Source organism: Lingula anatina, chromosome 1 (assembly GCF_051362555.1).
Source record: "Lingula anatina isolate TDL-2025a chromosome 1, LinAna3.0, whole genome shotgun sequence".
Classification (NCBI taxonomy): domain Eukaryota; kingdom Metazoa; phylum Brachiopoda; class Lingulata; order Lingulida; family Lingulidae; genus Lingula; species Lingula anatina.
The window spans coordinates 47273263-47290246 of NC_141767.1; the positions used below are offsets into that span (position 1 = coordinate 47273263).

Sequence of the window (16984 nt, forward strand, 5' to 3'; positions counted from 1 at the left end):
AACAAAAAACCAAACTTTTTAGAAAAAAAACAGGGCCTAACTTTGAATGTAAAAATGGATTCATTAACCATTGGTAAGTATGGGAAAATTGTTGTTTACTCCAGGAAAATTCTTTTTTGGGCCGAAACGAAGAGTTATTATCCCTTTAAGGAGTTGTTTGTGGCTAGTTTAGATTACGTTAAATGCATTGATACACTCTTGGGTGGTCACCACTTAGATAGTGTATATCACATAAATCTAAATAATTGGATTGTACTGACTGCTATACAGAGGTCAATTCATAGACCATCGATAGGAAAATCCGAGATGAGGTAAAAGTCAGCAAGAGAATGGATATGATACATCGTTTTTGTTGTTATTTTTTAAGTGTTGAAAATAAGGATTAATCGACGTGATTGATATCATTTAGTATGACAAATGCAAAACTCTCTCTCTCTCTCTCTCTCAGAATGTGCACACGGATAAAACAACTGAGGTCTCTCCATTACCAGCTGTGATTGCAGTAGAGAAGACAGACTCTAACCAAAAAAAATTGTTGCAGATAACCTTCACATTCCGCCATGAATACTTCCGTGTCATGTGCCACTATAAAATGGGCTTTAGTGTGTAGCCAGCGTTGTTTCTGATATTTCTGACCATAAACATCAAAATTCTGAGTAAGAAATATGTGCATCATGGCACTATGTGTTTTCCATTAAGTATTTATTGTAAGGAGTGTCGAAATATACGGATTTATCTTATTTACAACTATACTTCTGGCTATAACTTCATAAACGAACTTCATAATTAGAGTTCTTGATATAGAGAGTTCGTGGGATTGAGCTTTAAAAAAAATAAACAGACTGAGAATTTCTACTGACTGAAATCATAAGCTTCCTACCACAAACCGACTACAGTTCTAAATTTAATATTACTCTATAAACAAAAACTTTAAACCCTCTTTTCTTCTTTTTGCCTTTAAAGTTATTTTGAGACAAATGTTTAGGTTGATTAAAATATAGGAAGATTTAAAAAAAAAACCCACGAACAATTCTTGTAAGTTCTCCTGCAGTTAGTAAAACAACATAATTCATGAATAGAACGCGATGGAGCGCAATGCATCTACATTTCTTTCCTGCAATATAGTCGCGTGCCAAAATCTCAGCCGTCCTTGTTTTACAAATCTCGTGGCATGGGAGATTATTATTTTTTTTGTTTGATTAAACCCAAGTTTATTATTAATCTTTTATATTTCATGTTTATTTAACGTAAAAGATTTAAATCTTATTACCCAATAATTTCACGAGCTATACACTGTAAAGGTAAATACAATATAAGAGTATCGCACCCCCCTGCTACATTTCAACATTGTAGACAAAGGGCTAACATTTTATTTAAAGTAGAGGAGGGCAGAAATAATACCCTAGAATAATAACCGACAAGAATTGTACGCTACATTTACAAAGGGTCCCTAACCACACTGCCAGAAAGATACAAAAGGCAAGGCCACCAGAGAACACGGCGTAGCGCGGTAGTTGCTAAGTTCTACATTCGAGGGCTCTCATCTATGAATATCGCTTGCAATTCAACAATGGATTTACTATTTACCAAACAAGCCCTTCCAACTCTTACCTGCTCTCGTGTAAAAATATAAACAATAAGTAAGTGATTTTATAGCCTCGGTCACGTTCATGTGAACAGCGGTGCAACCCGATTTTCACTTGTATTTAATCGTCCTCGTCGTGCCGAAAAGGACACAGCACGTATGTTGACCATGTGAGAAGATGCTTCTTGTCCTGCGAGCAATGCAGAGATGAGCCCGCGTCTGGTCTGGCATTTACCATGAAATGATCCTGTCCAGTTATGTAAGATATGATTCTGATTCAGTACAACGGTTGTGTTAAATGAAGTCGTGATTGGTCGTCATGGATCGTCATGTTTTATTCACGATGACTGGTATGTCGAGGTTTAAACTGTATTTCAAGGCGAACTTTATCAAAATGGAATCGCATTTCCGCTGACTGAGAGGCAAGGAAAATATAGTCTAAAATGAGGGTGTTCGTTTTATACAACGACGAGCGGACTGTATTAGATATCCCGCAAGGGAAAACAATATCCGAGGTCAAGAAAATCGTCGAAGACAATGTTTACCTGGATTCGTCATACTACACGGACGACTCACAGTCTCTGGTGCTTTCCTACGCAGGAGGCGTGTTGGAAGATGACTGGATCTTCACAGATATTGTCCTCAACCCTGGCGCCACAATCCGCGCTGTGATCACGGAGACAATTTTCCCAGCATTGAAAGTGTGGTGCTCATACAATGGGAAAACAGTAGAAATATTCACCGAGGAAAACTTAGTAACTTCCCCTGTTTCTGTGTCTAGGGCGTTAATAGCTCGTCGAACCGGTATTCCCGTCGGCGCGTTTTTTCTAGAAACATTAAAAGGCAAAGAACTTTTTGACAATTGCGAATTAGGTGTTTACGGTCTGAAGCGCGGTGAGCAAGTGAACATGAAATCCTGGGACGGTTGGGACAAATTTCTGAGGTACGCAACACTGGGGTACAACGCCGGTGTCATAGATGAACTAGCCTCGGACGAGGCCGTAGCTAGGTTTCAGATGAAATGCGCCATGTATATTGCCGCCCACTTCGGCCACGACGAGCTGGCAGAGTACCTGTTGCAACAAGGGGTGAAGGCGCACGAGTGGATAGGAGATCACCCGTACAGAAAGTGGTGCAAAGATGAAGAGCATATTGACTGTAGAAGAACGCCAGTTCATGAGGCAGCAGAATTCGGGCAACTTTCCGTACTTCGGAGGTTCGTTCTCGATAACGTGTTCGCCGTGACGGCACGTGACGGTAACGGCACGTTACCCCTTAGTCTGTCCCTACGCAACAAGCAAAAGAAATGCGCCGGGTATCTCCTAGCAAAATCGTGGAGTCGAATCGAGTTTGATACCAAAACAATTCCCATTTCCCTCTGCGCAAAGATGAAATTCTGGGCTGAACGAGCCAAGGAGATGGTATGGTGGAAAATGGGCTTTGAAAAGTCGTCCCTGAAAAAGAAGCCGTTCATAGACATGGGGGTCCTAGTCGGTATGCAGGGTGTCAACGTTGATGGTTTCCCCAAGAGAGACACTCTCATCAAAAAGGAAATGCCCGGCTGGCTGAAGAGCGCAGTCCCCAAAGGCCCAGACCCTGAACCATATTTTCACAAAATAACTAGCGAGATGCTGATACAGAGGATGAACAGGACGAGCAGGCTGTCAAAAAACGAATCCACAGATAGTTTGCAGCCCAGGGCGTCACTCAGGTCTCCTCGTGCACGGAGCGGGGACAGCACAACCCGTGTCCGTCTTCCTGCCATCCACGAATCATCAAAATACAACACAACGCATCAAAACAACTCCTCTATGCCGCGAAAAGAAGTGGAGTTCTCAGACAATCTAGCCAGAACTCAAAGTAAAGACAGTAAGGCAACTTTCATACAGACTGGTTTTAATAGATCGAAAGACAATGTGTTTGATGACTCAAAATCAGAACCAGCCCTAAGCCGCCCGTCTTCTAAAAAACGAAAAAAGAAAGCTGCAACCATAGACGCGCCGATCCCTTTGCCACAGATAAGCAAAGAGAACAAAATGAGACCGTATTTCCACCCAAGATCAAAATCTGAGGATCCTATGACGACTTTGAAATTGTACGAAAAATATCGAGGCATGAAAGCCCGGGACTATGCCATCAAATGTTTAGCCATATCAAATACGTTCAAGGAAAAACCGTGGCTAAAACAGGTCCGCATGGCCATGACGTTCGCAGAATATGGCGTAAAACGCGCGGCCTTGGATCCAATAAAACAAAGGAAAATGCACGGACGGTGAAAAACTTACTGTAACACTGAATTTGATGTAAGAGTGTAACATTGAATTAATTATCATATCAAAATACCTAAGATTTATACTTTTAGTGCATTTACATCTATCATATTTAGTAACGTGACAGGATCACTCTATTCACATTAAATTGATGTAAAATGTTTTATTTGTACCTTCAGAGATTTGAGCATAAAAGCCATTATCATGACTCAATATTATTTTCACACTGTGTTGTCACGCTGTGATCACTTATTGACTTTTTGTAGTCATTAGATTCAACCAAACGCCAACACTAGTGCTATTATCGTGGGATTTTACTGACGCAGGCATAGGAAAAAATATATGAATAATACCAAAATTGTGTTCAGTTTTACGTATGAAATTTTAGATTGTAAGATAAGAATTTGTCAACAATGTTTTATATAATAAATATGAATTTCATACACTAAAACGAAATTGTTTTTTAAACTTGTTTAATATATTGACTCATTGACTCCAGAAACCTTCAATACAAAATCGGCTGAAAACGGAAACCCGTCGTATGCATTAGGCCTACGTATAAAAGCGTACGGTGCCTGATCACTTAAAAGTCTTTTTCATAATTTTTCTTTTTATATATCGCATTTATTCTAAAAATTATGTACTAAAACTTTCAAACATACGTTCAATATGTATGAAGCATTAAAGGGAAATATTTTTACGTAATTACACCTCGAAACCGATAATGAAATTAACATAGAAAAATCTATAATATTTTTCCGCAAGAGTTCGTTGAATTTCTAAAGATAGTGAAAAGATTGATCAGGCTTTTGTTCGACATTGTCATATGGCCGTTTGTCTCAGAAGGAACACTGAGTGGAAGTGGGTATCTGACTACGACACGATCAAGGAAACGGCATTCAGCTTACAAAAATGCAAAATCAATCAACACATTTAAAATCAGAGAACCATTCGTAAAGGGGAGTTTGTCGGGGAATCACAATGTATGCTGTCAATATGTCTTAGGTTCTTTGGAGAATCGCTGAATTCTTAATTCTTTGTATTGTTAATCTTGAAATTAAAAATATGTAGAAAAAGTAATACTAAGATACCAACTCGATATGATTTTATTATAAGAACTGACATTATCAAATGGTATTGTCACTAATTCAATAATTGTGCAGCTGGCCAAGTTGCAAAATTTTGTCCGCAATACGTATCGAGCTCAACATTATCTTTTAACAATTGCCTTTTTAAAGCAGGCACTCTTAACATATCGTATCTAACATCTAATCAGAATGAAGTAGACCTGATTCTTAAATTTTGTTTGCCCTTTTCATTTTATTAACCAACTGGTTTCGCATTTTCCTGCACACGAAGGCTCGGGTTAACAATGTTTTAGCCGGTTTCTATATAGTCATTTCTCTAGTATAATGCTGCTGCAGTTCACGTGTCACAGACAAATATTTAAAACACGAAATTTGTTGCTACTCAATATTGAAATTTTGGTAAGAATCAAACTTTGTGAATGGGAAAGTAATGTGATATAGAAAGTAAATAATTGTATCAAATTTAAAGCATTATTATGGTAACCTATGTTAGGGAAGCGTCGTGTTTACCTTAGGGGGTTGTTGGGTCTTACGTCGCATATAGCTTCCCTCGAAAGGGAAACTGACAAAATAATTTACAGATATATTTAAAAAAATGTCATTATATATAAAATTGGCACACTGCGTTTGCTCTCTGAAAATGTAGTTGCTGTGAATTCCTGGAATCTCTTGTTATCAAAATTTCCCGGTTCTCTCCCTTTCTTATGGGGAACGCTTTCCAATCGAACCCTTTCCACTGAAACTACAACTACATAGTGTTGTTATTATTCCCCATTGTTACAAGTATTATTATGCTAAATTATAAACACGATAGCCATTATATTCGAGGTGCAGCAAAATTCAATGGAATCTATACAAACACATGCGGGTCTCTAAGACGCAAAGGGCGAACGGCTCGACACAACAACTAGTTTTTGTGACACATTTGGTCAAAGATTGTAGAAAGCGCTGTTACGGGTTCCGTTCTTTGTTTGTTGCCGTTGATGATGTAGCTGGGGCTAGACGTGCTGAACCACCTTCCCCTAGGAACTGGCTAGGAACAAGCCAGAGAGGCTTCCTCAATTCGATCTCAAGTGACTCTTTTGCTGGACGTGCCATGGTTAAATTACCGGACTTGCAGTTTGACAAGGTGGGCATGCACACGCGCTATTTGATCAAGTAGTGGTCATCTCTGAAGTGGACATTAGTTGAATGGTCATTTCATTGTGACCAGTCGCTGCGGTCCCCTGACAACCATCGCTTGGAAGCGGATAGTAGGTGTCAAGTGATTGAGTGGACACTGAGAAGTAATTTGGACTTACTAGCGGGAATCGACCTAACTTAATCACCTATACTAAAGTGATTATTAGTTGCATCGTAGGTGTCTGAGCGTACATTGAAATACAGTACGTTTTAAAAAGAACAATAACCATACTTGAACACCCACGTAGAAATGTACCACTATTGCATACCAGGTGTTAAAGAAGGTATTAAAATTGCGAGCTACATTACATCATTTAATCGCCGATAAGGAGGAAGCCGTTTTATTGCATTTTAACTGTTGCCCTGTTCCAGCAATCAAACAATTATTAACTGACGTCACTGCGCATGACATTATATGGAACGTTTCTGACGGGATGTAATCAAATTTTGCTTATTTGCAGTGCTAAGATGACGAACACGGCTCATTTTGAAGTCAGCGAGTTTTCATAAACACCTCACGGCAAATTTAATTTAAAAAATGCAAATCTTCGTGTCATACGAAGGGCAGCGTACGTCCCTGTTCGTCCAAGAGGGAACGACGGTTCAGGCACTGAAACTCATGTTACGGGGCACAATCCATGTCCAAGCTGAGCTTCATGTTGAGGCAGAAGATGGTATGACCCGGGAGAAAAAGACGCTCAGGCTCATCTACAATGGTTCTGAATTGGACGATAAATGGGTTTTGACAGACGTTGGGGTTTTCCCAGGGTCTACCGTTCGAGCTGTCATAAAGGAGGAATACCTACCCAATCTCTACATCAATGTAGCGTACAGTGAAGAGATCATTCCGATAGTAGAAAAAATCAGCATCAGGCACAGTAAAGTCTCAGAACTAAAAGCCATTGTGAGTAGAAAAACAGGACTTCCAGTTGGTGTATTTCGGCTGGTCAATAAAAAAGGAATGGAAATGTTCGATGGAAATGACTTAGATTCTTACGACATCAAAGTCGCCGATGAAATTCGCATGGATACTTGGGACGGTTGGAATGATTTTCTAAATCTTGCCGTCATGGGTTTTACATCTCATGCAATGTCCAAACTTTCCAGCGATGAACACGTCTCGAGGTTTCAAATGAAAGTCGCCATGTACATTGCTGCCCATTTTGGACATGTTGATCTAGCTATGCGGCTTATTAAAGAGGGAATACGTCCATACGAGCCAGTTGAGGATCACCCCAGCCGATCCTGGTGCTCTGAGATAGAACCTCATGTTGACAGTTTTAAGACGCCAGTTCACGAGGCTGCCGAATTTGGAAGCGTCGACATCATCAGAATTTTCGTACAGAATAACATATGTTGTATTTTCGTTGAAGATTTCAATAAGCTGATGCCGCTGAATTTGGCATTACGCAACCAACGCAAAGCTGTCGCCTTGTACCTTCTATCGAAACAATTCACCAAAGTTGAAATAGGAAACACTGGAAAACATCTTTCTTTGAAACTGTGGGCCAAGATCAAATTCTGGGCCGAAAAAGGCAGAGAGCGATCGTTTCTTTATCACGGGGCAGATAAATCAACGTTGAAACGCGGAGCGTACGTCAACCGAGGTGTTCTTGTAGGCCAGGGAGTAACAGTTGACGGATTTAATGACTCGCCTATGTCCTCTAGACCAACAGTAAAGCAGAAAACATCAAAAGTAGACGAGATTAAACACATACCAAAGCCCAGTTATTTGGTTCAACGAGAGATGCGCATTAAAGGACATACCAACGGAAAGCACAGGCACGGTATTCGAGCTGGGGTGAAATCAAGGGTTCATTATTTTGACGAAAATGAGGAAAAAGCGCACAAAAGTGAATCTGCCAGCGAAGCGAGTGACGTGCTTCGTCTGCCACCTATCAGAACACGCCCTCTAACTCGCAGTAGCTCCCATTACGAACTTTGCCAGGGGAGGGAGTTTGAGTACGAATCGCGTCCTGATACTCGTGCCAGCAGCCGGTCTGCCTTCATCGCCACTGGTCACGTGAACGTCCGCGAGCACGCTGAGGATGTTGACATTCACGACCAAGAAGCTGGTAAAAAAGAACACATGGAAATGTACATAAGCGACATTCATAAAACGAGAGAAAGCGAATCACAGCCGGCCAAACCACTGGCAACTAAACCGAAACGTAAGAAACGGATGCGGACTGTAAGTAGTCCAGCCGCAGTTCCAGAACTCAACGTTGCGCAAGCAGATTCGCCACCGGATCCTCCACCAAGACAAGCCACCAAATTGACAGCGTACACAAACGCTAGTTCACCAGACAAACCAGTCTCCCGCGCAAAACGAAAAGAAAGATCCACACGCTCCGCCCTCAAACTTGCTAAAGCCAAAAGCGAGGGCGCTTTGATTCCTCTTCCGGAGGTCAGTTTGGAGAGTGGACAGCGTCCGTTTTTCTACTGCACAAGTAATGAATCTGACCCTCGTCTGTCAACCCTCGAAATGGTAGACAAATATCGAGGAATGAAGAGCCGTGATTATGCCATCAAATGTCTTGCTGCAGCCAACACTTTCAAGGAAAAACCGTGGTTGTATCAGGTTAGGTTAGCCATGAATCTTGCCACCTGTGGAAGTAAAAGATACCTACGGAATCCGCGCGCTTATAGTAAAAGAGACTTGTCCAATATATCTAGGTCTGTCTGAATAACGCAACTTAAAAAATTATTCCTAAAAGTTTATTTGATCATCTGTGATACGTCATATTGTTTACCCATCTTGAATGGTAATTGAGGCTCATGCAAAGCATATCTGCGATGTTATATATCAAATAGTATTTAAAAGGCAAGAGGGGATATGTATCAGAGTAAAGTTGGTTTAGAAATGATTACCAATAGACAGATTATATGGTAGATATGACACATGGTAGTCGTAAATAACACGTCGAAACTCGAGATCTCCGACGGACTGCAGAAGATTCAAAAATTAAAATAAAAAAACGTTTTAAATCAGTATTTTCAGTGAACCAGAAAGATGTTTTGAACGAGAGGTTAAGGGAAAGCACTGAAAGCCCATAAAATGATCTTTTATGGAGTAAGGGGGTTTGAAAATTCTCCTCTATGCCTCTAAAACGTGTCTGTGATATTAATTTAAGAACAAAGCGCACTTGGACTGAGAAGGCCAAACGATGCACATCACTAGCTCTCACGTAATAGAATGTTTAGATTATTTACTGATATGATATTCCATCAATTGTCATTAAGTCAACTTTTACATTGCCAAATAATAAAGAGTAAATGATAAATGAAGCATGGAGAAAAAGAGAGATGTTTTATTTAACTGTCATATTATCAAATAGTACTACTAGCACATAACAAAGCCCGTTAAACACAAGGGAGAGGAACTTAAATATTTAAAAAGTAAACACATGGGAGAGAGTGTCTACATTTGCAGGATTTGATTTGACTATTAATGGGTTTGAATGCTTTTTTTTTTTTAGTTTAAAACAAAATCTTTAGCAATCATGTGGATGGGGTGGGTTAAATCATTCTTCCCAAAATTGTCCGAATGTTCATATAATATTCAAAATGAAATTTTCTTTTTTCTGTTTGTATAGCCATAATAAATATTACATCAATAATGATTTGTTCCACAAATGAATAACTGTTCTAGTCATCGCATGAAGATTACTTTGGCAGTAAGAAAAATTATTGACTAAATGATTTCATCTTATAGAACAATATCGTATTTCTGGCATTCTGAACATCCAATCCATCTGATACAGCTACGGTAGCCTAGCAATAAGTCACTGTAAATAGTCTCAGTATTTTCTTTAAAAATCGTATTCTACAGAAATCAAAAGTTTGATGAAATTTCAAATAAATTTTAAATAAAAGTTCAGTTTGAACAACGCATCTTTTACAGCCAGTTGGCGTACCAGCTGCACCCTGAGCTTCAGAGCTAACTTGACACTAACCTTTTCACTGTAGCCTATCTCCATCGTGTCAAGTAACCTCTGACCAGATTCGATTGCCTCCGCCGCCCGCCAATCAAATTTAAAAGCCCGCACTCAATGACTCATTAAACGATCTAGCCAATGAACGCGAACGAGTCAAAGCGCGCTTTGTTCAAATCCGGACCAATCAAAGATAAGGCTGAATATCAGGGACTTGCCGTAACCTGTGGGCAGCACGCAAATAACATCGTCTCTCAATAGATAATGATGCAGGGCCTCAAACTGCTAGACCCTATGGTTTCAATTCCGATTTACTCATATTTTGCAAAGAATCAAGATATAACTTAACACATTCTTTTTCGTAGTCACTCGCCTTGCTTTCTTTGTGTACGGTAATACACTCGGAACTACTCGGATGTCTCCGCACTCGACAATAACTATGTTGTTAGTATGGAGCTTGCGGAATCAGCCGAGGATTGCCGATTGACGGTCAACCAATCAGCGTTTTCACCAAACTTTGGTGAAAAAATTTGAAACATGGGTTTGATTGGCTTATATAAACTAGGTCAAACTATTTTCGTCAGAGGTTACTTGACACGATGGAGATAGGCTACAGTGAAAAGGTTAGTGTCAAGTTAGCTCTGAAGCTCAGGGTGACCAGCTGCACCGTTAGCTCAAAATTGAATGGCTTGTGTCACTGTGTTAGAGAAGAAATATTGATTGTGCTATGTAACAGGGGCGTGGTGAGCTTCGCTTACATTGTTCGCTTTATTTGGGTAAACAAATTGTGTTATGGCTGCATCACGTCGTTTCGCAGTCTATTTCTATATTGGATCTACAAAAGACCATAGTCGAACATTGTTGTCAGCCAACTGTTGTGAATAAATCCATTTCCTCCTCCTCTCCACTCCTACCGCGTCACCCTAAAGAAATTTAGAGGATCTCATGTGAGGTGGAATTGTAACAAAATCGAATAAGGGGAGTAGATTGTTAAATAAAAATGAAATCTCCTTACTAGAAGATAATAGGCCTGCTGAATTTGTGAGTGCTCGCATCCAAAAGCGTAATGTGGCATTTATCATTGATAGCATATTTAGAATTTGTACCTGGACACTTCCGTAAAAAAACCCAATGGAAAATTATACATCTAATTTGTTTCATAACTAAGTCTGGGTTCCTGAATTTGAACAGATTATTGATCAAAGTTAGAACTTCTTAATGATGAAATCCGCACGGTATTTGTTATTGCACGCCGCCCCCCTCTTTTCATATGTGTAGGCCTACATGCATTTCTCATTGAAATGATGTATTTCGACGTTAAAATGTGAAAATGTTATAGATTCTGTTTTGTTCCTGTATGTGAGCAAATTGTAAACAACGTGAGATCACATTTCTTAAAGAAGGAACAACCGCTGAATAATTTATTATTGCACAAAAAATTACCCCTTTTTTTATCTTCAGGGGTTTTAAAACTCCATTAATTTGTTGTTGTTGTTGTTATCATGTCACAGAATGGCTTGTGTCATTGTGTTAGAGAAGAAATATTGATTGTGCTATGTAATACAGGAGTGGTGAGCTTCGCTCACATGGCTCGCTTTATTTAAGTTAACAAATTGTGTTGCTGCATCACGTCTTTTAGCGGTTTATTTTCATATTGAATCTACAAATGACCAAAGTCAAACGTTGTCAGCCAACTGTTGTGAATAAATCCATTTGCTCTTCTTCTCCACTCCTACTGTGTCCCTCCAAAGACATTTAGAGGATCTCTTGTGAGGTGTAATAGTAACAAAATCGAATTAAGCCTTAGGGAATTTTGGTGTGATATAATTTTCAGAAACTGAAGAGGGGTTCAGGACCCCCTGACCCCCCCCCCCCTTCTAAATCCGCCACTGTTTAAAAAATCCTGGATCTGCTCCTGTTATGTGCTCTCTTGCCTTTCTATGTCTCGAATTAAAAAGCAAATCTGTAGACCTCATGCAAGGAATTAAACAAAAGTAGGGTACATGTACATGTACATATGTACCATAGTAGGCTTACTTGGATCCGTTCCCGCTCTGATTCTGTAACTTTATTTTAGTGAAAAAAAACTCTACAATTTAATCCAACACATGCAGGTTTATCGTAATGAAATAAAGCAAAATGCCCACATTTTCAAAAAAATTAAACGCGACGTTCAGGTGAACTGAATGCGGTCGCACACCTGATTGTGCTGCGGGCCACCCAATGCGACAGGCTGTTCTCTCAAACGCTTTCACGCCACAACGTATGGATATTTACAGTAAAATAACTTTTATGTTTTTTCGTCGTTCTGAAGGAAACAAATTATTACGTATGCTTCTTGGTTTTCTCACTGGTATTTCCGCCTGTAGCTTTTATTATATTTAATAAGGCTTGTTATTTACAAAATCATCACGCTAATATTGTCACCTTCAGAGGGGGGAGGACCGGATACTGTTAGTCTAGCACGCGGAGGGCAAAACGAATATCAGTATGGCGACTGGTATAAACTGTCAGGTAGCTGCCCTTGGAGCCGGATTGGTTTCCACTGGAAATAATGTAGAAGCAGCATAGCAGACATGCCTTTTATCAAAAGGGCCGTTGACCCGGTCTATCTTAGCCGGCGATCACCTGAAAATGATCAAAATGAGGAGTTATTGTCGGTTTCGAACTGGACCTTGTCGCAAGCTCTGCGACAGTTAGGGAGTCTTGTTAAACATGCCAACGACATTTTTGCCGATGTGGCACTAGAGTTCCAAGCGATAGGGAAGAGGACCGAGAGGCTGTCACAGAGGACATCCAACCTGAAGGAGTTGGTCGAGGCTCTGGATCACAAAACTGCGATTGTTCGTAAGTGAAAGAACGTAGTACAACTCTACTACAACTTCTTACTACATGTCACCAACTGAGGCTGTGGCAATGGTCCGTTCTGTCGTTTCCCTGATTTATGAAAGTATCAATGTAATTTGAGATCATATTGAGCATTGTAGTTTCTTAGCATTCTAGGGTGGTATTTCAAAGTTAGGTTATCATTCAGAACTCGGTCAGATACACGTTGTTATCAGGGTATCGGTGCACTTGACCCGCAAACAACGTTTTGTAAACAAATCTACTCCAATCAATGGGGTGTTCTGACATGCAGTTTAATATGAAAAATATCTCCTCTTTAGTAACTGAAATGACCTATCACAGTGACCAGACTGAAAACAACTTTTTAGCAGGAATGTTTTGCAGACCACTAAAACATGTAGCTCATTATTTTTTTCTATGGCAAAGCATTTGACGACACCTGGGCAAATTTTTAAATCAGTGACATGTGGTGATGTCTTCATGTTGTTTCTTTTGAGAAGGGAAATCATGGGATATACATGTAGTTGTTATTGTAAATTTTACTTATTTCTTCACCTTATCTAACATCTTGCAGATTTAATTCACCGACTTCCCATTGACCACAACAAGCACTGTTGAAAATGAGTTAACATGTCAAGCCTCTCTGTTTTTAGATTAAATGGACAAGTTGGTCTGTTCAATTAACTACCCAAAGGTTCTCTGTTCTCCTTTTCTTCTATATACCAAAGCCATCATTTCTTCACCCTGTCCAAGCCAGCTTTTGTATTTACAATATAGGTATGCCTGCAGTAGCTGTTTCCCATTGTTGTTGAGTATTATTTGTTGATTTTGGAAAATTGCGCATGGAGTGGTACAGAGGTAGAGGTCCTATGACAAAAGAAGTACTGCAAGACTAAGTGTGCAATGGGTGTAGTTTAAAGGTAGGGGGTCAAGGAAATAACCCAATTATGGATTTAAGTGAGAATTAAAACGAATGATTTAGAAAGAAAGTATCAGCGTCAGTCTTTCATTGATTTGTACCTTTGTCGGTTCTTGTGAGGTTTGAAAAAGCATATAACTGGTTTCTTCCTCAATCATTTCTACAAGATAAAGTGTACATGTTCTATTGAATTGGGAGATTTGATATCAAAATTGGTAAAGTGATCCATATTTTACTATTAACAATTTTGTTGGGACTGTTTGTTCAGCTGAATTTTGGTTATTTAAAAGGAAGAGAAGTTTAGTCAATGTGTCTCAATTTAGAGGGAATTCCGCTCGCATATTTTTTTTACATTGTGTGCTTACATTGGTTGATTACACATGTGTATGGATTGCTGTGAATTTAGCATGTACTTAGCAAGCTGTCTGAAGGCAGCACCAGCTGTTTTAGGTTTACTTTTCCATGTCCAGCTGCTGTTAAAAAAGACTTGGGTGGGGACAAAGAATGAAATATTATATTTACTTTTATTTGAAATGAGGTTTCAGGTAATTTTGAACTTCTCAGTTTTAACCAGATAGGATTTTCCCCATAGGCTATATTTATTTTGATAAAAGGAGTTGTTTGCATACATCAAATTAGATTCCACTTGCCAAATTCTATATTAAGGTGATGTTGTTTTAAATAAGTCAAAGGTACTTGTAAGGACAAAAAATAGATTTATTTAAAACACGTGTGTCTGGGACATTAATGCAGGTTCTTGATAAAACTCGTTTCACATTCATCAAGTTAAATCATTTTCTATCTGAATTTAAGATAAAATCATGTAAGTATTGCTAAAGTAATAAAGCAGTAGCTGTGCTGTGGGCTACTGAAATGGTGTTAATTTCTTCCTCCTCCATACTTAAGATACAATACCTTATGATCATAGCTGTATACTTCCTATAATTCCTGGTTATTAAGAGGCCATAAATAACTCTGTCACAAGCCACCCTACAAAAACAAAGATGCCTTAGATAAGTTGCTATTGCATGCACCTGACATTATGTAAAACTGCCCGAGTTTGGATTCACTAGCTAACGTTATCCTTACTTTGTTTTGACCAATCAGATAAAACAAAAAAATCAATTTTAACAATCAAATTTGACTGATTGGCTAGGTTGTTTATACTTTTGTCATATTTTTTATCCAATATATGTCAAAAAATTCAATTAATTAAAAATCAGATGGTAATTGTGTTGTACTTGTTATGCTATAAGGCCGTAAATAGAGTTATTAAGGTGGAAAATGAAAGAAGATGCCTCTGATAATAACCACTGGTGTATCAGGCATGCATAATATTATGCCTAATTACCCCAGTGATTTTTCTTTGATGTTTGCCCCTGGTATCAGCCCAGATTATCACTAATGCATACCTTGATTACATCATTGAGTTGTATAGGAAGACTAGTTTGTATTATGAAGTGGGCCTTGTCCTTTGTTTATCTCTGGTAGATATGAACACACGATAGTGGTGTAGACTTAAATCCCCGTGCATTGTAAATGCTTAGTTTCACAGAGTACCTGTACAGGTGATAGAGTTGATGTAGTAGTAGTTATCAGTGGTGGTGTTGAAAAGATAGCATAAAGGATGTGGACTGTGATGTTACTTCCTACTACCCAAAAATCTAACAGCATTTGTAATCTGTTGTCTATCTTATTATGAAAATTTCCTGCTCATAAAAGTTTCTGTAGGAGCTACATTTAATGTTCTTAACTTTCTGTATTCACATAGACATAATGCCTAATCACAAAATTTGTTCTTCTTTCTGCTATAAATATAGTGTCTGTCGTGTATGAAGGTATTCAATTTGTTTTCTTTGTCATTGCATTTTATTGCTTGCCCAGACCATACTGTTGAAAATCAAATGTAATCCATCTACATTGCCTCATTAGAATAATGGCAGATTATTACCAAAGCAATTAATCTTAATGTGGTTTAACTGCTGTGATGATCACCAGCATGGCCCCGGCTACCAAAACATAAGCTCAGTACAATATGGGCATATGGTGATGGGAGGAGAGATGACATCCCAAGGGGTACCATGTCTTTTCTCTTTTGTTGTCACTTGACAAATTGAGGCTGTCTCTAAAGGGGACATTGCACTGTCTAGCTACAAAAAAAGAAAAAAAGGCTGCACTGATTTCCCTTTTTTTAATTGAAGTTTTGTCTGTAAGCCATTAATTATTTTGAGTTATACTCCCACAGCATCAGATCTGTACCATTTGGATTTGTGATGTGTAGGTTTTTTCACTTATAATACAGGTTTCCTCTTCATGCTTTGACATTACTTTAAAATGAGCATCTGGTGCCAGCTGGCAGAGTTGGTGTCAGGGCTTTCTCAGGGATATAGAATTTTTTCATAATTATATTCAGCTTGATTGGACAGAGGAGTAGCTCAATGTGACATGAAGTCTCCTGACTAAGTGCAAAATTGCTGAAAAGTATTAATTAGAGAAGGTGCAATCTGCTCATTTTTTCAGCTTCAGAAAGCACTTGAAGACTTTAAGGGGAAATTGTCTTTATTTTGCCACAGTTGAAAAACAAAAAAGCCAGTTGTTTTTACTTAAAAGTTATGATTTGAACTCAGGGAAGCACCATTAAGCCTTTATTTATCAGTTGTGAATTTGTCTCGTATTGCACAGCTAATTGTTAATAAAGGTCATGTTTCATTTTTACTTAAATGTTCTTAATAAAGATTTCAGTTGGTGATCTCACATAAATAAAGATGTTCATTCATAAGTAGTGAAGTGACATTTGAACTGAAATATCTTGCCCCCCCTGTACTAAGGTTATGTTCATTCATAAGAAATAAAAGCAGTCATCCATTTTATTTGTTTATGGGGTTTTCATTCATTAAAAGTGAATAACATTATGAACTTTTTTTGCACTAAAAGCTCCTAATGAGTTGTTTTCTACTACTGCCCCAGCAAGGTGACAGAGATGTCCATTCATGCTTATTGTATGACATTTGAACTGAGAACAAGCAGGCTTGTTTTGACACTATCGACCAGTTCTAGCAGATCATGCTGTGTTGATTCAATGTGAGCAGATATGGAGTAATTAGGCTGCTTTCATTACCTGCAGACATGGCTAATAGTGGATAATAAATCAATCACCT

At 38.8% G+C, this 16984-nt stretch overlaps 3 protein-coding genes across 3 annotated transcripts in view; all 3 read left to right on the forward strand.

The window, feature by feature from the left end:
* Positions 1-1539: 1539 nt before the first annotated feature.
* Positions 1540-4300, forward strand: LOC106171388 (protein ANKUB1). Its single transcript, XM_013551719.2, has one exon. The coding sequence runs from the start codon at positions 2029-2031 to the stop codon at positions 3859-3861; it is 1833 nt and encodes a 610-aa protein (XP_013407173.1). The 5' UTR covers positions 1540-2028; the 3' UTR covers positions 3862-4300.
* A 1436-nt stretch (positions 4301-5736) lies between these two features.
* LOC112042393 (protein ANKUB1) lies at positions 5737-9873 on the forward strand. Its single transcript, XM_024076877.2, has one exon. The coding sequence runs from the start codon at positions 6664-6666 to the stop codon at positions 8809-8811; it is 2148 nt and encodes a 715-aa protein (XP_023932645.2). The 5' UTR covers positions 5737-6663; the 3' UTR covers positions 8812-9873.
* Positions 9874-12509: 2636 nt separating this feature from the next.
* LOC106171372 (uncharacterized) overlaps positions 12510-16984 on the forward strand; it is a 28985-nt gene continuing 24510 nt past the window's right edge. The window contains exon 1 of the mRNA XM_013551687.3: positions 12510-12907. Within this exon, the coding sequence (XP_013407141.3) occupies positions 12637-12907 (271 nt within the window). The 5' untranslated portion in view covers positions 12510-12636. The remainder of the gene's footprint in view (positions 12908-16984) is intronic.